At 49.9% G+C, this 20,927-nt stretch overlaps 1 protein-coding gene across 24 annotated transcripts in view; it reads right to left on the reverse strand.

Moving 5' to 3' along the window:
* The window catches only part of CACNA1B (calcium voltage-gated channel subunit alpha1 B), a 265,839-nt gene that overhangs the window by 99,453 nt on the left and 145,459 nt on the right, over positions 1-20,927 (reverse strand). For all 24 annotated transcript variants that reach the window (XM_032130521.1, XM_032130533.1, XM_032130526.1 and 21 more), the window contains 6 exons: positions 19,599-19,808; positions 9,843-9,955; positions 6,658-6,770; positions 4,403-4,534; positions 3,513-3,585; positions 1,072-1,189 (listed from right to left, as the gene is read on the reverse strand). In XM_032130521.1, coding sequence (XP_031986412.1) covers positions 1,072-1,189; positions 3,513-3,585; positions 4,403-4,534; positions 6,658-6,770; positions 9,843-9,955; positions 19,599-19,808 — 759 coding nt within the window. The remainder of the gene's footprint in view (positions 1-1,071; positions 1,190-3,512; positions 3,586-4,402; positions 4,535-6,657; positions 6,771-9,842; positions 9,956-19,598; positions 19,809-20,927) is intronic.

Raw genomic sequence — 20,927 nt, forward strand, 5'->3', positions numbered from 1 at the left:
TCCCTTGTCACCCAGACCCACATCCAGTCTTTTCTTTAACACCCCCAGGGATGGGGACTCCAAACCTCCCTGGGCAGCCCATCCCACTGCCCAATCACTGCTTCTGGGCACAGCTTCTCCCTGATGTCCAGCCTAACCTTCCCCTGGTGCAGCTTGAGGCCGTGCCCTCACACCAGTGATGCTGTAGCTGCTTGATGGTGGCAGTGTCACAGAGCATCGGCCACCCCTGGGACAGGCACAGAGCCACCACAGCCCCTCTGCTCTCTCCCGGCTCTCCTCATCACACCCAGCTGCTCCCTCAGGGAGCTGCTTTGCTTGTTTGTGTATAAAATATAAAGTACACATAAAATATCCCCTCCCTTCCCAAATCCCACCCCGGTGTCCCTCTGTTCCTGCCTCCCTGGACCTCTGGGACACACCACTCCTTCCCCAGCAGATACCCTGGGATATCTGGGGGATGAAAGCTCCCAGATTCTTGTTACCCTCAGGAGATTTCCATCTCTCAGAATAAAAAACCAGACATTTCCTGTGCCAAGGCTTGGAACATTGAACACTCCCAGAGCCTGAAACTTAAGATCCAGAATTAAATTTGAAGAATTATGTGGAGATGAGATAATTTGGGGCATTTGGGAGAGCACAGCTGGTTAAGCTGCCCCAGACAAAGGCACCAAGAGAATGAAGCCTCATCTCCACCATCATCTACTCATCTCCACCAAACCCATCTCAATCCTCCCCTGACTAAAAACAAACTCTTTGTGAACATATTCAAGGTCCTGCTCTGACCTGTCCTTGATTCTTTCTCCCACAATCTAAATTAACTCTTAACAGAACATTTGCAAGGAAAAACATTACCATTAAAATGAAATTTCTTTAAATTGAATTAAAAATAGTTATGTTGGTGTAAGAAAAGCGACACCAAGTTGGACAACTTACCTTCAGCTCTCACCCCAAAGCGCTGTCACGGCAATAATTTGCTTTTTAAAGCATAAGGCTGTGAGAATTTAGGGAAAACTGGGCATTTCTGCGAGGCTGGGAAGGACTGTGCCAGCCAGGACATCCATGGAAGGATACAGTTACCAAACAGGGTGAGGACGATGAAGTAGATGGAGGAGAACATTCCCGAGTGGACGCCGCCCTGCGACTCGATCCCGTGGTACATCACAGCGTTCCAGTCTTCCCCCGTCAGGATCTGCATGGCAAGAGCAGGAACAAAGAGAACGGGTCACTCACAGGAAAGAGAGGGCTGGAGGAGCCAGGTAGAGCGAAGCCATCCAGGAATGTCCCCAGGAAATGGATGAACACGTGAGGACACCAGGCCCAGCATCACCAGATGGGTGAGGGAGGGATTGTCCCGCTCTGCTCAGGGCTGGGGTGGCCTCACCCCGAGTGCTGGGGGAGTTTTGGGTGTCTCAATATCAGAAAAAGATCTAAAGCTGTGAGGGAGTGCCCAGAGGAGGATGGGGAAGGGTCTGGAGGGGCCCGTGAGGAGCAGCTGAGGGCACTGGGATTGTTCAGCTGGAGCAGACTGAGGGCAGAGCTCCCCGGGGGCTGCAGCTCCTCCCGAGGGGCAGCTCCGATCTCTGCTCCTGGGCCAGGGACAGCACCCAGGGAGCGGCTGGAGCTGGGCCAGGGCAGGCTCAGGCTGAGAGCAGGGAAAGGTTCTTCCCCCAGAGGGTGCTGGGCACTGCCCAGGCTCCCCAGGGAATGGGCACGGCCCCGAGGCTGCCAGAGCTCCAGGAGCGTTTGGACAGCGCTGCCAGGGATGCCCAGGGTGGGGCTGTTGGGGCTGGACTGGCTGACCCTGCCCCTCTGGGTCACCTGCCCACTGCCCACCTTGACCAGGGGCTCTCACACAGGTGGAAGGAAACAAAATCCACGTTCTGACACTTCACTCCCAGCAAAATTTCTCTCTCCTCTCCGTTTCTAAGCCATGCAGAGATCCCAGGTTTCACCAGTGCCGTGCAGGGCACTTCCCAGAGCCCCAGGAAAACCCCAAGCTCCCAGTGCAGGGGACAAAACACATCCTGGGTGGACCAAACACAGCCTGGGTGTCCAATGACAGGACCATGACCCAGCCAGGGCTGCTGGGATAAAAACGGGCTGAAGCAGATGGCAGAAGAGATTGTTTGAGAAGCTTCTTACACAGAGCATCTCCAAAGGGCTCCAGGGTGGGCAGGGTGTATGTAACTTTCTTTATCCAGCACTCTGAGTGCTGTCACTGAACGGTGCTGCTCTGCTCAGCCTGGCTGAGGTTATGGAAGAAAAGCTTGGAAAGGAATCCCAACCCCACAGAGAAGAAACATTGACCTGGAGTTTGCAGCTCAGGGAAGGAGTGGGATGGAACGAGAGCAGAGGGTACCTAAGAGCCTCTGGAGGACCACAGTTAGTGCAGGGCTGGTGGGTTTTCCTGGGTTTAATTCCTACCTCTGACATTCCAGACAAATGTCCTAAACCCAAATGTTTTCCTTCTCCCCACGTTGCAGGGTGTTTATCTCAGCACTAACAGGAAATATTCCAGCTCAGCATTCCACGGACAGCTCCAGTCCCACAGCCAACCAACACCAACATTCCCATGGCTCATATCCGGAGCTGCTCCCAGTTCCAGCTCCGTGGCAGTACCTGGATGTGTCTCTGAGCCCTTCCTTTGATGAGCATCAAAGTCTTACGCAAAAATTAATCCCCCACGATGAGCAATATCCTGTGAGGTGAGCACAGAACCTGCCTCACATCCGGGCAGCCGCCCCTGCCGAGCTCACAGGACACGTTTGCCACGAGATTCTTTTCCTGTCTTAATCCAGAACTCATCATCACTCCCCTTCCCTCCCTTTTTATCTCCTTTTTGGGTCGTGACACCGAAATACATCAGCCAAACCTTGCTGAGATCTGGGGAAGTTTGGATCTGGGAGGAGCCCACATTGTGCAGGATAAGGCTGGAAATGCTGGGATCTGTGAGGGTCACCTGGAGCAGGAGCAGCAGCCCCGACTCTCTGCTGAAACACCTGAAATCATTGCTTTAACATTACTTTAAATAATTTTAAATTATTTTAAACAGTTTTAAATGGTTTTAAACTATTTTAAATTGTTGTTTTTAAAAAAGACAAGTATAAAAAAGCTGTGAAATTCAGCTTTTAAATCTGAGCACTGCATCTGCCAGAGCTGCAACTCCGTGGGCAGGGGCTGGAGAACACAAAGGGCACACACGGATGTGGCACAGCCTGGCCACACACTGATTTTAATTCAGCACAGAAAGATCTGTCTTATCAGTATTTTTATCCCTGGCAATAAATCTTTTGTTCTCATTTTTCTTAATACCACATACCACAGCACTGATTTTTAATTTGATTTTTAGTGACACGTGGATTGGTCAGCGAAGTCAAACACACAAGAAGGAAGGGCCTCTCCTTTCTTAAATTCCACAGGTTTTTGGGGACTTCTTTGCCCTCCCTAAGCAGGAAGAAATATCCAGGAATTTCAATTCTAACACTGCCCCCCAGGACGAGGCACGGCTTTACCTGGAAGACTGTGAGGATGGCAGCAGGGAAGGTATCGAAATTGGTGGTTGGAGTTTCATCTTGGAAATTGAACCTGGGGAGAAGGGAGAAAACAAAACCGGACTGGGGAGGGACAAGCAGCTCCAGGCAGCCTTGGAATAGCCTTTAACACCCCATAAACCAAGTCAGGGAGCACCATTTGTTCCACCTGGCTACAACACCCCAGGAGAGCTCAGCTGGGAACATCTCAGAAGGTGTTTAACAAAACCATCAGCAAAAACTCAATTTCATTCCCAGAGAAAATTCCAGTGCTTTGAAAATCCATTTCCATCCCCAATTAAAATGAACAATCAAAATCTCCAACGATTTTGCAGAACGAACCGTTACAAGAAGTTTTCATCCTCAAGTGTGTAAAAGCCCAAATTGAAATTCCCCTCTCAGTAGATAATTTCTTTTTAATATTTTAGAGATAAAATCAGGATTGACTGGGAAAATCAAAGACCAAACAAAACCATTTCATTATTTCAGTTCAGAACCGATGCTGGAGTTTAAATAACACTGTGATGGTTCTTGCTGCAAAATCCACCACAGCTGCCATTTCTAATGAGAATAATCAGATCCACCAAAACTGTGTTTTCCAGCAGGAAAATATTCCGAGTGGATAAATATTGTGGCACTCTGGTTATCAGGGAAAGAACCAGGACGAAAAGCTGCCTCCCCCAGTCCTGGTTCAGCTCTGGGTGTACTGGGGGCCATGGGATGATGGAGGAGCTTCGAACTGGGGCCATTCCTCCTTAGGGAAGAATTCAGCTCCAGGGAGAACACCAGAATGGGAATTATTTCCCTATAAACCAGCCCTGTAATCAGGGATGTGGACACTTCCAGGCAGAACAAAGATCCCTCAGACTCACTGTCCTCCAAAGAGCTGCATCCCCAGCAGAGCGAAGACCACGATGAACAGGAAGAGCAGGAAAAGCAAACTGATGATGGATTTCATGGAGTTCAGCAAGGAGACCACCAGATTCCTCAGGGAATTCCAGTACCTGCGTTGGATCAGAGCAGCCAGGGGAGAACATGAGTGGGGAAGAGCCTTTGGTGAGAAACTAACAGGAATTATTTCCAAAGGAACAAGGGGAAATGGCCTCAAGTTGCACCAGGGGAGGTTGAGGTTGGATATTTTTCATGGAAAGGGTGGTCAGGCATTGGAAAAAGCTGCCCAGGGCAGTGGGGGAGTCCCCATCCCTGCAGGGATTTAATCGAGGTGGCACTTGGGGACACGGTGCATTCAGGCACTGGGATAATGCAGGATTCCCCTTGGGAGCTGCAGGGAGCTGGCTCTGGTCACACAATCAACTCAATTCTGTCATGGCAGGTGGAAAATCCACTGGATTAGGGCAGGGGAACTTCAGCAGCAGTGCCTTGGGAGTGGCACTTGCTGTCCTGAGAAGGGGCAGAGCCCTCGGGTCGGTTTGTGAAGTTAAATCTCCCAAGGAACGAGCAATAACAAGAGGGAACGGCCTCAAATTGTGCCAGGGAGGTTTAGGTTGGGTTTTGGGAAAGATTTCTTCATTAAAAGGGTTGTCAAGCCCTGGCCAGGCTGCCCAGGGAGTGGTGGGCTCACAGTCCCTGCAGGGATTTAAAAAGCTGCAGATGTGGAGCTTGGGGACACGGGTGAGTGGTGGCCTTGGCCCCAACGGTTGGACCCGATGCTCTTGAAGGTCTTTTCCAACCTAAACGATTCCTCCCTTTATTCATTGTGCTGACTAAAATCAGTGGTCAAAAATGGCAAAAGTAAAATCGTAACTTGCAAAAACGTCCAACATTTTTACAAAGTACAGCAAGCAGCAGCAGCAAATCTCAGCAGCTCTGGGTACAAAGAACTGGTGATAACTGCTCTGAATTCACTGCAAAGCCAGGAGTGTTCTCCACATGAAATCAGCGCCAAGGTAAATCCCAGTGACATTTTTGGTGCTGGTACCCACCTGTTCTGCTGGACATTTACAGAATTTAAAGTTTCCACCCTGTTTGTCCCAGAGCACAACAAATGACACAGTGCCACACACAAACCCGGGATCTGAATATTAATTAGCAAGAAACAATTAGCAGGTAAAAATCAGCCCCACAGAGCTACAAAACTTGTTCCTGGTTACTTCAAATGTTTTGCTCAAATTTTCTTTATCTATTTCAGGTGGTTGGGGTATTTTTGGAGGGAGGGGCTGTTCCTCCTCCTGTTACTTCAAGAATTCGGGGAGTGATGGAAAGAAGGGAGGACTGAGGAGGCAATGGTGTAAAAAATAAGGTGGAAAACAGCAGCAGGAGCTGAATTTGTCATCAGTTTCCACAGCACAACTTAGAAATCCTGCAGGAACAGCTCTGGATGGATTTGGAAGGGGCACAGGAGCTCTTTGCTAATGCCAGCACACATTAACTCAAGGCAGGAGCATGGAAACAACAGAAAAGCTGTGGTAACCTGAGTGAAAATTCCACCTCAGAGTCTCCAGGCTGAAAAACTCCGGCATTCCCAGCCCAGGCAGCAGGAACACGGATCAGATTTGGTGGCTCCTCAGCCCGGGGATTAGCACCCAGCAATCCCCAGGGAATTAGGCTTTTCCAGAGCCTAAATACTTAAGGAATTGTCAGCAGATCAGTGGGGAGCTGATGGGACTGAGGAATTACATAAAACTTGGGGTTTTTTACCACAAAATACAAGTGGTAAGTGAGATTTTTGCTTTAAACAAGCTTCAAGACAAAGCAAGGAAGGACATTCTGCTGTCAGCCCACTGAGCAACCAAGGGTGGACAAAGCTGGACGTGAGGCTGGGGAGAGAAAGGGCTGCTAAAATTCCTTGTGGATGCAAATCCAGGCTCAGGAATTCCCAAAATTCCCAACTGCCCAGCCAAGGAAAGGGGAAATTCTGCATCTGCAGCTTTAATCTGCTCCTGTCCCCCAGTGCAGACTTTGGAGGATGGCACAGGCAGGGTTTTGTGCCAGCTACTCCAGGGGGGTGGAGCATTGGTTGTTTGGATTATTTGTAACTTTTTAGCAATTTAATGCTTAATTTGTGGTGGGTAAGCGTGGAAAGCACTCCTCCTGGCCCTGGGGCTGCTGACACAGATGTCCTGGGGTGCTCAAAGGTGGCTGTGAGCGCCAAGGGAGCTGCACTTACTTTGTCACTTTGAAAATCCTCAGCAGGCGCAGGGCTCTCAGGACGCTAATGCCAAAGGAGGTTCCCGGCTTCACTGCAGCCCAAATGACCTCAAAAATGCTGCCCACGATGACCTGCAAGGAGAGACCACTTTACAGAGGGCAGAACTGCTGCTGAGCTCCCTGTGAGGCTTCCAGAGAGGCTCAGGAGAGCTCAGGACTCGCAGCTCGAGCTGTTTCTTATAAAAATTTCAGGAGAATCCTAAATTAGCCAGAAGAAGTGGAAAACTTCATCCCAATTTTCTCCATCCCAGTCTGGCCATAGCCAGGAGGAGAACACCCAGTGATTTTTACACAGATAGGAACTTGTTGCTTTCTTCTCTACCTTAAAATACCTTTTTTTGAAGGACACTGTAATTTTTAATCATATTTTTTAACACCGGCTCAACTGCAAATGCCAACAGTTCATTTTCCCATCCCATGCAGAGGTGCAGGGGGGCATTGCCCCATCCTCCCCTCCCTATCAGAAGGACTAAAACTCCTCATCTCCAGCAGCTCTGCGTAAGTTCTACCAGAACCTTCTGGCACCTGAGAGTCTTTAGGAGAGCAATCAAAGCAATAATTATGATGAGATCCTGCAAAACCTCTGGCACACACATCCCATCACCTGCCTGGCCCTCAGCCTCGGGGCACTGAAAAAACTGTCCTGAATCAAGGTGGGTTTTTAAAGTTTTGGTTTGGCTCGTTGGTTTAAGGATGGCAGAGGATTCACCTCAAGCAAGGAAAAAATCTCCTCAGAAATCCTTTATTAGGAAAAGGACAAGCAGAGATGGGTTAAGCACAGCTGGGAAGGACAATTAAGCCCACACAGTTTTCTGCAGAGTTAATAGGATCAAACAGGCATTTCCCTGCCAGTTGCTGCTATAATTCACATTTACCCAACATTCCTGAGCTCCCACTGCCCGTGGGCCCCACCATGAAAACCAGTTTTGAACTGGCTGTCACCAGAGCCGAGCTGGTTTGTGGAACATTAATGGGGGGAGCAGGGCTGGGAGCTCCTTTCATGGACAGGAGCTTGGATGTCTTTGAAAATTCCAGCACTGCTTGACTGCCCTGCAACACACGCTGTGCCCTGAGCTTCCAGAAAATACAGAGGGAAAGGGAGATCCCCAACAGTTGATGATTCCCCTGTCTCCCATCTGAAGAAGGAGGAACTAAAACTTCTCTCCCACCACTGGGAATCCCTCATGAACCAGCACAAACCTTTCCTCAGCCCCTCCACATCCCACTGGTAATTAATTTTCCTCAGCAGGCCCTCCTGGGAGCCTGTTTCACACCAGACCCCGCCGGGCTGGTGCTCCCCGGGCTGATGTTGCTCTGATTTGTTGTTTCACCCTTTGCATCTCGATGGTTTGTCAGACAAAACTGGGCACAGCCCTCTGTGATGTTCCAGTGCTAAACTCATTCTGGGGGCTGGAAGGTGGGTGAGGGAGGAAAAAACACAGGCAGAAGGAGGATCCCTATGGATTCTCTGAAGGAGGAAGAATTAGCAACAGATCAACAACAGCTTTCCCTCCTGGGAAACCCTCGGCAAAGCTCGCTGCCAGTGCTGCACACCCCACAGAGCTCAGAGACCTCGTAGGTTCAGCTTCTGCTCTGTGCAAGCTCCTAAATCACCTGTCCCTGACAAGCTCCTGTTGTGGAAGGAGCACCCTGGATTGAGGGATCCAAGGAAACTGGCAGCCAGCCTGGGGGGCAGCTCAGAGCCCAGCCAGTGCAGGGTATCAACCTCACGTCAGTCACAAGGCAGCGACACCACGAATGGACAATTTGTGGACAGTCTGGGCATTGTCCCTGGGCTGTGCAGGACAACCCATGCCAACCCCCTGAGCCACCACAGCTGCCAGGACACCCTGGAGAGTCCCACACTTGGGACAGCCTCGTGCAACACCGGGCTGTCAGGCAGGGGTGGGTGATTTAACCTCTGTTTACTCTGAGCTTTGCTGCTGTCACAGCCTAAAAGAGAATGAATTGGCTCTGCTCAGAGCCTTGGATTTAGGAGGGTCACTCGCTGAAGGTGACAACACCTCCTCCTCCCCGTGGGAGCACAGGAATTTTGCTCCGTGAGGAAGAGAGTTGCTCCTTTTGGCAGATAAAAACCAGAAACAACAGAGGATGTCAGAGCAGGGCTGGGTGAGGAGCACAATGCCCTGCCCCACTCTCCTTTGCCGTGGCTGCATCTAAAGCTACATATCTGGATTGTTACAACAGCCCGAGTCCTGCTCAACCCACGCTAGAGATAAGAGAGGCCGAGTTCTCCTCTGCGAGCACAGATTAGAGCTAATAGCTTTTAATGAATAAATTAACATCCACACGCGAGGCTCTTTGTCAGGCACAGCCAAACCCAGCCCCGCTGCTCACACCAGAGCTGCAGTTTGAGCCTGGACTCCTGCACTGAAAGGATTTGAATTATTGCCCTGCTGTCACCTCATCAGGTGTTCACTCTTCTGCTCCCGGTGCTGTCTGAGAAGCGCTGCCTGTGTGATTCAGGGTGAAGGCTGCTCAGTGCGTGACAGGGGACATGAGCAGGAAGATGTGTGGGGGTTGATTTTTTTTTTGTCTTTCAATCAGCTCATTGAAATGGGAGGGAGAGAATCTCCCGGCAATCAGAGCACTCAGGGGTGCTGATGCTGCGAACACCCTGGGGCTGGAGGAAATGAAATCCCCCAGCTGTCACATCCCTTCCAAAAGGATGATAACGAGGGAAGCTTAATGCATTTCGCTGCTGCTAATTTATACAGGGACTGCTCCCCGCAGGAGACACTCCCAGCACCACTTCCCGTGGATTTCCATACTCATCCTTAAACGCCCGGCTCCTGAATAACGGGAGAGACACCTGCTTTCCACTGGGAGGTTTTTCAAGGACAGGGAGTCACAGGACAGAGGCTTCCCACTGGCAGAGAGCAGGGTTAGACGGGATATTGGGAAGGAATTCTTCCCTGTGGGGGTGGGGAGGGGTTGGAATGGAATTCCCAGAGCAGCTGTGGCTGCCCCTGGATCCCTGGAAGTGACCAAGGCCAGGTTGGAGCAAGCTGGGACAGTGGAAGGTGTCCCTGCCCATGGCAGGGGGTGGGAACGAGATGATTTTGAGGTCCCTTCCAGCCCAAACCATCCCATGATTCATCCACCCAGCTGAAGGTTACTCACCCCAAAGTCGAAGCAGTTGAATGAAGAGTGGAAGTAGTTCCTTGGCCCCAGGCCGTACATCTTCAGAGACATCTCGGTGAGGAACAGCCCCAGAAAAACAAACTCTGCGAAATCTGGAAACAGGAAAAGAGATTCAATCGATCCACGAGCCCTTGGTGGGCAGAGCTCTTCATGTGGGGAACTTTTTGTTCCTTTTTTCACAGCACCGAGGGCCTCCTGGCTGAAGAAAATCCCAGTGCAGTGGCAAACAGGAGCCAGGGCCAGTTTTTCACCATTATTTCTGTGTGTCCATGAGCTGTGTGCAGCCTCAAGAGCTGCACCTGTACTCCTGGGTGGGGGCAGGAGCATTAAATAATATTCTCATCATCTCTGTAAAGGAATTTCATAGGAAAGCCCTGGATCTGATATTTTTAAAGGTCAAATTTAATTGCAAAGATGTTTTGGGACTTCTGTACTTGCAAGAGATGGAGACTTTTGGGTGTGGGGTGTAATTTTCTGTGGCAGCCTCTGATGATAAAAATACCTTTCTACCCAACAGAAGCGCTGACTCTGAGGGCTCACATTCAGAGGTGTTGTGTCTCCTGTTACCACATTTATTTTTATTATGCCTTTATAGCCCTGTAATTATGGAAGAGCCTGTTCTGGTTCCTTTTCCTTCACATATCCCAGGCTGGGAAGCTTTTGATGGGAAAATTTATCACCTATGATGAAACAAAGGGCAGAAGGAGCAGAGCTGGAGGCTTCAATTTCCACAGCAAGTTTTGAGGACTTGAAGCTCCAGCAAACGCTGCCTTTGGCATTTTAAGTTTGGATCTGGAGGCCAACAAGCAACAGCAAGAGTGAAACGTTAAAAGAAAAAAAAAAAAAGCCAAAAAAAGGGCAAAGCCCACCTACACTACCAAGAAAAACCAAGCAGCAGAAGGCAAACATCTCTCTCTAAAGAAAAGATGAGGACAAGAATCAAACCTCGAAAGGTGGGGATTAATCACCTCGTTTAGCGCAGCACAGGAGGTTCTCGGAGGCTGCAGCAGCACAGATGCCACAAGAAAGTCTCCTGTAACTTCAGTTTTATGATTCCAGGAACCATAAAGAGGAGATGGTGCCAAGCTTTACTCAGAGGTGCACAGAGACAGACAAGGGGCAACAGATACAAGGAAAATTCCAGCTGGATAATCCTGGATTCCAGGTGCTTTGCACTCTGGGGCAGCTCCGATCTCTGCTCCTGGGCCAGGGACAGCACCCAGGGAGCGGCTGGAGCTGGGCCAGGGCAGGCTCAGGCTGAGAGCAGGGAAAGGTTCTTCCCCCAGAGGGTGCTGGGCACTGCCCAGGCTCCCCAGGGAATGGGCACGGCCCCGAGGCTGCCAGAGCTCCAGGAGCGTTTGGACAGCGCTGCCAGGGATGCCCAGGGTGGGGCTGTTGGGGGGTCTGTGCAGGGCCGGGGCTGAACTGGATGATCCTGGTGGGTCCCTTCCAGCTCAGCACATTCCATGATTCTCTGACCTCCTGCAGCTTCAGCTGAGTGTGGGGAGAGACAGAGGAGGGAATGAGGGTCCTTCCCACCTGCCTGGATTTCCATTCCCAGCTTTCCACATCCATATGGAGTGAGCAGAGCTGGCCCAGGTCCATCCTGTACTGCTGGGAGTCTTTGGAAATGGTTCGAAAAATGCAGCTTCAATTACCCAAAAAATAAAAAGGGCTTTAAAATTTTAAATTTTAAATGAAAGCCAGTCATGGAACACCATGGGCATAAAGTTCCCTGAAATCCAGGAAGCAATAATGAGATGAGAGAGGTTTTATCAACACCTTAGTGAGGAGCCTGCAAAAGGACACTTGTGCCAACATTTGCAAACGGGGAGGAAATTTCAGGCGAGTTTTAATTATCCCATGTGAGCTGCTCTCCTTGAAAACAGGAGCAAGATCATTAAAGGAGACTCTCAAAGGCAACGTGTTCCCAGCTGAGGAGTAAGATGACAAAATCTGAGATTCAAAGCCTTTTTCCTAGGAAGAGGGCAGGCTCCACCCTCTGGATCTCAGTGCTCAGGGAAGGGCATGGGCACAGGAGCAGGACAACTGCCTCTCACCTTGAGCTTGGAGCTTTTGAGGAGAAGCATCTTCACACCTGACCAAGCTGCAACTTTCCTCTCCTTTCTGACAGGAGAGATGCAAGGACTGAGTGAGGAAACCGCTGTCTCCAGCACCAAGGATCCCAGAGCAGGGAGTTACCCCTAATTATGCTGGAAATCCATCTGACCGTCCATCCGCTCTGGTGAGGCCCCACCTGCAGAGCTGCCTCCAGCCCTGGGACCAGCAGAAGGACATGGAGCTGCTGGAGAGAGTCCAGAGCAAACCATGGAGCTGCTCCCAGGGCTGGAGCCCCTCTGGAGCCAGGCTGGGAGAGCTGGGGGTGCTCACCTGGAGAGGAGAAAGCTCCAGGGAGAGCTCAGAGCCCCTTCCAGGGCCTAAAGGGGCTCCAGAAACTTTGGTTTCACACTCAGCAGCTGGTGCTTATCGGAATGACTTCCAGGGGAAGATTCCCTATCCCAAGGACTGATATCCAGCCAATGCTTTGAGACCTTGTTTAATCAGCTGATAAAAAACTTAAAATCATAGGGGGAGGTTGTGGATCCTACAGGAAGCAATGCACAGCCCCCAGCTCTGTCTCATGTCTAGCAGGGAGATTCTCATCCTCTTATCTCTGCCCCAGCCTCACCTGTCAGAGCCACACCTCAGGTGCCCCCCAGATTCTTCCACAGAACCACAAAAACCCTCAGTGATGTTTTTTAACTGCAAATTTGCACCAACAGACCTCAGGACACTTTGCCAAGACAATTACCATCATTCCAAAGGAGGAATAAAGGAGGAAGGAACCAAGGATTAATGTTCAGTCCCCGCTCCAGCAGGAGGCTGAACAAACCCCGGGTATCAGCAAGTGCAAGGTGTCACCATCAGACTGACACATCCTGCAAATCCAGGATATCATACAAGAAAAAAGCGAGAAAGCTGGCAAAACAGAATCAAGAAATATTTGATTCTATTAAAAAAACCCAACATATAAAACCCAGGAGATGTTTAAAACTCAGAGCATCTAAAAACCAACTTCCTTCTGCTGCTCTTGCAAGAGCCACCCTTGGCCTTTCCCAGCTGATGAATTCCAGCTCAGAGCCCAGAACTGGCAGCAAGAGCTGAGTCTCAGCAGGTACCAGATGCTACAAATCACAGCCCAGTGAGGCTGGCATGGAAGGAAGCAAAATCCAGACCCTGAACTCCTTGGGCAGAAGGAATTGGCTCCATGAAGAGGCTGCTGCATCCAACACACGATTCCTTCTGAGAAGGCCCTGCCTAAATAATTGAAAATGCAATTTTGTTGTTTGGACCTCCTGGTGTTCAGACATCAGCTAATTTCATTTGCCTTAATCAAAAGCATTTTGTGATGTGATTTAAGGAGGCAAAGTTTGATACAAACACTCTTATTTCATTTCCAAGTTGTGCTGTTGGCAAAGGCCATGCAAGCACCCCTTCACCCCACACCTTCGAATTAGGCTCCTAATTAGAGCTACCAGCTCCTTTTTGTCAATCACCCATGCATTAATTCCATTTCTGCCCCATCTCCCAGCCCAGTGCCATCAGAAGCAGGTGCTAAGCCTGACACTTCCCTCTCCTCACTTCCCTCTCCCATTAAACCGAGCAGGAGAACCTCAGCAGGGCAAAGCTTCCCCCTTTTCGACCAAGCAGATGTGAAATGCTCAGCAGACAGAAATAAATATGCTCCAGAAAGCCTTTTCCTTGCAAATGCTGCATATTGATATCCAGAGGGAGCTGGGTCTTCACTTCAAAGGGAACAACAGCACCAAAAAAAGGCCAAATTGCCTCAAACATGAGCATTGGGCAGGGAAGAGGCTCTCGGGCCATAATGGCTCAAATCCTGGATTTATCAGAGAGGAGACATTGTGGATTTTGGGTTCAGACCTCCATAAATTAAGGAGCCAGTAAGGATCCCTGCAGGATTAGCTGGAGAAGGGAGAAAGCTTTGGGAAGGACAGGCCCCGAGTGAAACCTCAATGATCCAGTGCTGAAACCTCCTCCCCACGGCCCCTAAAACCCACCCCACAGGTCCAGAGAGCTCTGGTCCCAACTTTATCCCACAGCTTTAGCCAGAGGAAGAGGAGAGCACCCCCAGCCCCATCCCTGGGGCCTCCAGGGGCTTCCACAGCAGGAACTGCTGCACATTTCCAAAGGCACAGCCCTGAGTGAAACCCTTCACTCTGCACCTCCGCTGGGTCCCCAGGATGGATTCGGAGGGGAGCACAGCTGAAAATTCACCTTTGCTGCTACCAGACCTCAGTGATGCCATCCTGGAGTTGGTTTCTGACAGAAATCTCTTCTTTCTCACAGTATTGGCAGTGGTGGAAATTAACATGAAGAGATGATGATAAAATCATTAAATATATGCACGAAATATATTCTTTTATAGTCAACTGCAGCTTATTTAACCAAAGTTCTGTGCTTCAGTGAGCAGTGTCCATCTACAGCATGAAAGAAATCCTATTTGGCCCTGGAGTCCTTTCCATACAGAGAAGGAGAATCTCTGATCAAATTTGAGGATAATTACAAGGGCATAAAGTATGGCCTGTTATTAATCATACCACAAGAATTCAAAGAATTCCTCATCAGTTCTTTCAATAAGGCTAAAGAAATCCCAAGCCTCTCTCCAAAGCTCTGGCAGTCCTTTTTCCAAAGCAGTTGTAGAGATATGGAGCATCAAGCAGAGGAAGCTAATCAGAACAATTCAAAACAGAAAAGTTAAAAGAAAAGACCAAGGGAAAAATAAATCAATGCAGACCCGTAGGCTTTTACCAACTGTTCTTTAAGTAAAATTAATTTGTAATGTAATTAAACTTCTCCCCAGAGGGACAGGTATAATTGAATCAGAGGTGCCTGGGCAGAGTTACAGGGTTTAGCAGATCCTCAGAGGCTTTCCCGTGCTCCTCTCCTGCTGCTGCAGTTCACAAAAAGCCTCCTTGGTTCATTCCTAAGCACCTTCCGTGGAACAACATCATTGGGATTTTTGATTTCTCTCTTGCTCTGCATCAGACCAGCCACATCCTGCTCCTCTGCAGCGACGCTCCCTCATCATGGATTAACTTTAAAGCCATTTTTAAACTCTGTCACTCTCACACTTAAAGGATTTTGCCAAGTATTTCCAGGAGCTGTTTAAAATCCTCTGGGTTTGTGCTGTCTCGTTCTGCCCCTGTCTAATGGATTTGTGCACAAATCTTGGGCAGAACGGGGCTTTCCAGGAGCATTCCTGGAGGGCTCAACCCCAGCTGGGCTCCTTCCCAGCTGTTTGTGCTGCAGAGTTATCCAGGCAGGAGTGAGGGGGCACATCCAGTCTGTCCATCAGTGCAACAGCAAAACAACCAGCAAAGTCCTTAAGGCATCAAATACTCCCTGCAGTCAGTATTCACTTCAAGATTTGTAGGAAAGATGATGCTATGAAAACTCTGCCATCCCCCAGGAAAGGGGGTAGAAAGGTTTAGGTCATCCCCAATGAACAGCCAGCTGTGAATTTAGCTCCTCATCCTGCAATTCAGGAGGGTTTGGAGGTATGGGACACTTGGAATTTAAGAGGTTGAATGCATAGGCCTCTGCAGGACAAGTCTCCAAAGTTCTTTGTTCTAAAATCACACTAAAATAGGTTTCTGCCGAGAGCTTCCACTGCATTATTCCATAGGACAGAGCAGAGACAATCATCCCCAAAATGAACCCACAGAGCCTCTGCTTCCTGTCTTGGAGAAAACCATCTTAAAAAATAAAACAAACCCCAAAACAAAAACATAAACCGCCCCAAAATCCCACAACAAACAAAAATTATCTGGTGTACATTAGAATTTCCATGATGACCATTCATGGAGAGATTTAAATGGGATATTGGGCAGGAATTGTTCCCTGGGAGGGTGGGCAGGCCCTGGCACAGGGTGCCCAGAGCAGCTGGGGCTGCCCCTGGATCCCTGGCAGTGCCCAAGGCCAGGCTGGACATTGGGGCTTGGAGCAGCCTGGGACAGTGAGAGGTGTCCCTGCCCATGGCAGGGGTGGCACTAGGTGACATTTGAGGTCCCTTCCAACCCAAACCAGTCTGGGATCTCTGGGTTTTATTCTCTTTGTCACAGTGACCAATCTTGTACCACCCTGTCTAAAAACCCGATGCGAGCACCCACAAAACCTTTCCCTATTTTTGGATAACCTGTTTTCTCCTGTGACCCACACTGGGCTGCCCCTCCCCAGTGCCAGTGTTGTTTCCAGCAGTGTTTAACATCTGAGAAAGATGTGGAGCTCCTGGATGAACAGCAATGAAGATGATGAGGGGACTGGAGCATCTCTCTTCCGAGGACAAGGCTGAGAGAGTTGGGGCTGCTCAGCCTCGAAAAGAGATGACTGAGAGGAATCTTATCAAAATATCTGCAGGGAGGGCTCTGAGCAGGGCCCAGGCTCTGCTCCCTGGGGCCCAGCAATGGCACCAGAGCAACGGGCAGGGACTGATCCCAGAAAGTTCCACCTGAACATGAGGAAGAATTTCTTCCCTGTGAGGTGAACAAGTTGCTCAGGAGGGTCTGGAGTGTCCCTCATGGGGATATTCCAGAGCCATCTGGGCACAATCCTGTGCCCTGTGCTCCGGGATGGCCCTGCTGGAGAGGGGAGGTGGCACCAGGTGACCCCTCTCAGGTCACTTCCCTGCCCCATCCTGGGATTTCTTTCAGGGAATTGCAGGGGATGATTTGTGAAACCCCTGTCCATGAGCTCTCACAGGTGATGGTGCAAAGATGGCTGCGAGGATGCTGAGACTTTAACCCCCAAGAAATCCCAATTTCTGCTGGTTTTCTGCCTCTTCCATTAAATATAAGGCAGTGGGATCCCCCACTCCCAGCTCAGTGGGATTCTACACCAAGAAATTCAAACTTGCTGCCCAAGTGCTTCTGAAACTAATCGACCTCACTGGGTGTTATGGGCACATGCAGAGCTCCTGAAAAATGGATCCATCCCTAATTCCAACCTTCCCTACTGTTTGTCTTCAGCTGGGATAGATTGGATAGATCTGATTTGCAGCCTCTATCCCAGATAAATTTCCTACCTGGAGGTGAATCTTTAATTCCAAGAGACAGAACCAGCCCTTCCAGCCCTCACTGGAACATTAAGGAGTTTCTGGCTCATGGATTTCTTTCCAATCCCTTGGAAAAGCCACTGGATAAGGTGCTCCCAAAACTGAGTTTTGGAAATCTGAAACCTTTTTTTGGAGTTGAAAGACTTCAAGTGTGGGGTTTGTTTCCTCAACATTTAGTCCCAATTCCAGAGGAAATCCTAATCCTCAAGCTTGTAATTACTCTGCCAATCTAGCTTATTATTTCCTCTGGTAAATCGAGGTAATGAATAAGCAAGAGTAACTTCTCTGTATGGTCTGTCTCTCTTTTCACTAGAAATCTTGCCCAAAAAAAAGACTTGAAAGAAGTTTCTGTCCTTATTATGCATCTCTCGTTAGAGCTCCATTACCTGGTGGCATTAAATATTTCAACCAATATTAATAAGGAGCTTTTGATGTCAGAGCAGTCAGTATTCCTGACCTTTTAGGTCTAGTGAAAAAAAAAAACCTTCAAAAGTTTGCCTTCCTAAGACCTGAGGATCTGAGGAAAGAAATATTTAAGTATCTAATTTATAGAGAAACCAAGGCAAACTAGGTAGATAAGCATCTTTAAAGATCGAAACCAACATTGTGAAGACTGTTGGAAATATTTGGGGTTTTTTTCTTCCCAGTCTTCTGTTTGCTTTTTTCAGAAGTTTTACTTGAATTTTCACCTGGTCCAGTGCTGAACAACAGATTTGTTCTTGGCCATTTTACGGGGTCAGAAGTGGCCAAAGGAATGGCTTTGTCCTCAATAACTCCCATGAAACAAAAAGTTCAGCATGTTCTTACCTGAGGAATTTCTAGGAGTTTTCCAGGAGTCACAGCCTCCAAACTTCATTGAAATAAACAAAAAAGCTCCATCCCTCACCTTCCACGTTTTTTAAAACCAAGCTTTGTGAGCAAATGAGACCTCAGGGAGACACCACTTCTTCTTTATCAAAGCAATACTCAATTTAAAAAACCAAAAATCACATTTCAAAAGCACTTCTACACTCTGAGCTCAACCAGGTGACCACGGGAACCAGCCAAAATAAAAGCTTTTGCACAAATACAGGATAACCTTCCCTCTGGGATTATTTCTGGCACAGCAGGGCACCGTGACGCCCATCCCATGTCATCACACCCCAGCAGGGAGGAGGGCATGGAACCAAAAAGGAGCTGTAAAGCTACAACCTTTCAAAGGCTCTGACAGGAATCACAGCACCTGGGGGGAATTAGTGCCTGATCCCACAAGCACTGGCAGGATTTTTATCTCCCAGGCCATTCCACCTGCTGCTATCCCAGGAATATCAGAGCTGGCAGAGCTGTGAGTGTGTCCCCAACAGGAATCACCCATGGGTGCAGATCAGCTGCAAAAGTGACACAAATTTGCAGTTCTCTGCACACAGGTTAGACAGAACTCTGCCTCTTCCCAGGCACCATTCCCCTTCTTTTGGTGCATCCTGCTCCAGGACAATTCCTCCTGCCCCGCTCCAGGACAACTCCTCCTGCCCCATTCCAGGACAACTCCTCCTGCCCTGCTCCAGGACAATTCCTCCTGCCCCATTCCAGGACAACTCCTCCTGCCCCGCTCCAGGACAACTCCTCCTGCCCTGCTCCAGGACAACTCCTCCTGCCCCATTCCAGGACAATTCCTCCTGCCCTGCTCCAGGACAATTCCTCCTGCCCCATTCCAGGACAACTCCTCCTGCCCTGCTCCAGGACAATTCCTCCTGCCCCATTCCAGGACAACTCCTCCTGCCCTGCTCCAGGACAATTCCTCCTGCCCCATTCCAGGACAACTCCTCCTGCCCTGCTCCAGGACAATTCCTCCTGCCCTGCTCCAGGACAGCTCCTCCTGCCCTGCTCCAGGACAATTCCTCCTGCCCCGCTCCAGGACAATTCCTCCTGCCCTGCTCCAGGACAATTCCTCCTGCCCCATTCCAGGACAATTCCTCCTGCCCTGCTCCAGGACAAATCCTCCTGCCTCATTCCAGGCTTTACATCTGGCTGAATCTCAACTTTGCAATAACCTTTAGGATTACAATCCTCTCTCAAACTGATTCCATGTGCTGGTGGATATTTTTCTGAATTGTGCGATTCAATAATTTGAAAAACGATCGGAAAGAGAATTGGGATTGTTCAGCCTGGAGAGGGAAAGCCTCAGAGTGACTTAATTGTGGCCTTCCAGGACCTGAAGGAGCTGACAGGAAAGGTGGGGAGAGACGATTTACAAGGGATGGAGTTCCAGGACAAGGGGAATGACTTCAAACTGCCAGAGGGCAAGGATAGATGGGATATTGGGACGGAATTGTTCCCTGTGAGGGTGGGGAGGGATTGGAATGGAATTCCCAGAGCAGCTGTGGCTGCCCCTGCATCCCTGGCAGTGTCCAAGGCTGGTTGGATGGGGTCTAGTGGAAGATGCCCCTGCACAGCGGGTGGAATAAGCTGAGCTTTAAGATCCCTTCCCACCCAAACCATTCCATGACTGGTGAGTCAGTAGAACCAAGCTCCGAGGGCAGCCCAGAGCCGGGACGTGCCCACGGTGCTGCGGGATCGGAAACGCCGGAGCTGCTGAGGGAACAGGAGCTGCCAGTACTCACAGAGAGCCGTGGTGAGCTTCTCGGGCTGGTCGTAGTGCACCATGGCCACACAGAGGGTGTTGAGGGCCACCACGCAGAGCACGACCCAGTAGAAGCTCTGAGCCTTCACCATGCGCCGGATGAAGAAGCGGAACATCTTCTCCTTCCTCCTGAAGTAGGACGAGCTCTCGTTCTTGCCACTCTTCAAACTGGCACGGGCGAAGGGAGACCCTGGGACAGAAAGAAGAGTCACCACACGCCATCCCAGCAGGGGAAAGGCTGGAGGGGGTTCCTGGGCCAGCCCTGGGCACACACAGAGCCTCTCCAAGCACCCAAAACAGCTCAGCACAAAGCTGGGAATGTTGAGAATGGGCTGAGCAAGGGCATCTCGCTTGTAATGAGGGATGAAGGCTGGGATTTTCGAACTTCATGGATCAGTGCCCAGCTCCACCGTCTGAACTGGGCTTCAAACCTTTGCAGCAATCCTGGTTGTTCCAGTTAAACTCATCCCTTTTTCCTGCTTGGCAGGGACAGAGAGGAGCAGGCACAGGGGGATTTCTGCCCATGCTGTGGGCATCCTCGTGGAGCTGGGTAGGTGCAAACAGGGAAGCTGGTCCCTATTGTCCCTGCTCCAAGGACCAATTACTATGGAACTGAATGAATTCTCCTCCTTTTACTCTCCAGCCTCAGGTATTTGCTCAGCAGAGGGCTCAATCTGCCTCCGTGCATCAGATTTTGGGTGCAGCCACTCATTTGTCTCAATTCTGCCTCTATCAGCTCCATTTCCACTCCGGGCTGAAACCCTGGCACAGAGTCAAAGGTTTCAACAATAGGAAGCTGATGGAAGAAATGACTCCTGATGCCAGCTCTCCCCCTGGGCTAGAGGCACTGCTCAGATGAAAAGCCAATCTCCAGCCCGTGCTGAGGCAGGAGAAATCAGGAATGAGGGAATAAACACAGGGACCCCTTGGGGTTCCTCTGCCACAGCCTGGGGAGGTGGTGATTGTGCCAGGCTGGCCATGCCTGTGCCAGTGGTTTGTGGTAAGATAACACATGATTGCCCTTCCCCATCCTGGGATGGAGCATCCCAGCAGGATGAGCAGGACACACCTTGTCCTGTCCTGGAGCAGGTGACTCTCCTGGGCGCTGGAGAGGGCCCAGTGACATGAACAAAGCGTTCTGGCTGCAGCAGCCAAACCTCACAGTGTGATCACCTCCATGGCAACACTTGGAAAGGGTGGGAATCTCAGCCAGCCTCATCCTGCAACATCGACCGCAGCAGCTGGAGAAAGGATGAGGCATCCAGATGTGACAGCAGCGAGTTCTCCAAGCCTCACAGCCCCACACAAG

The sequence above is a fragment of the Corvus moneduloides genome, chromosome 21, assembly GCF_009650955.1.
Source record: "Corvus moneduloides isolate bCorMon1 chromosome 21, bCorMon1.pri, whole genome shotgun sequence".
Lineage (NCBI taxonomy): Eukaryota > Metazoa > Chordata > Aves > Passeriformes > Corvidae > Corvus > Corvus moneduloides.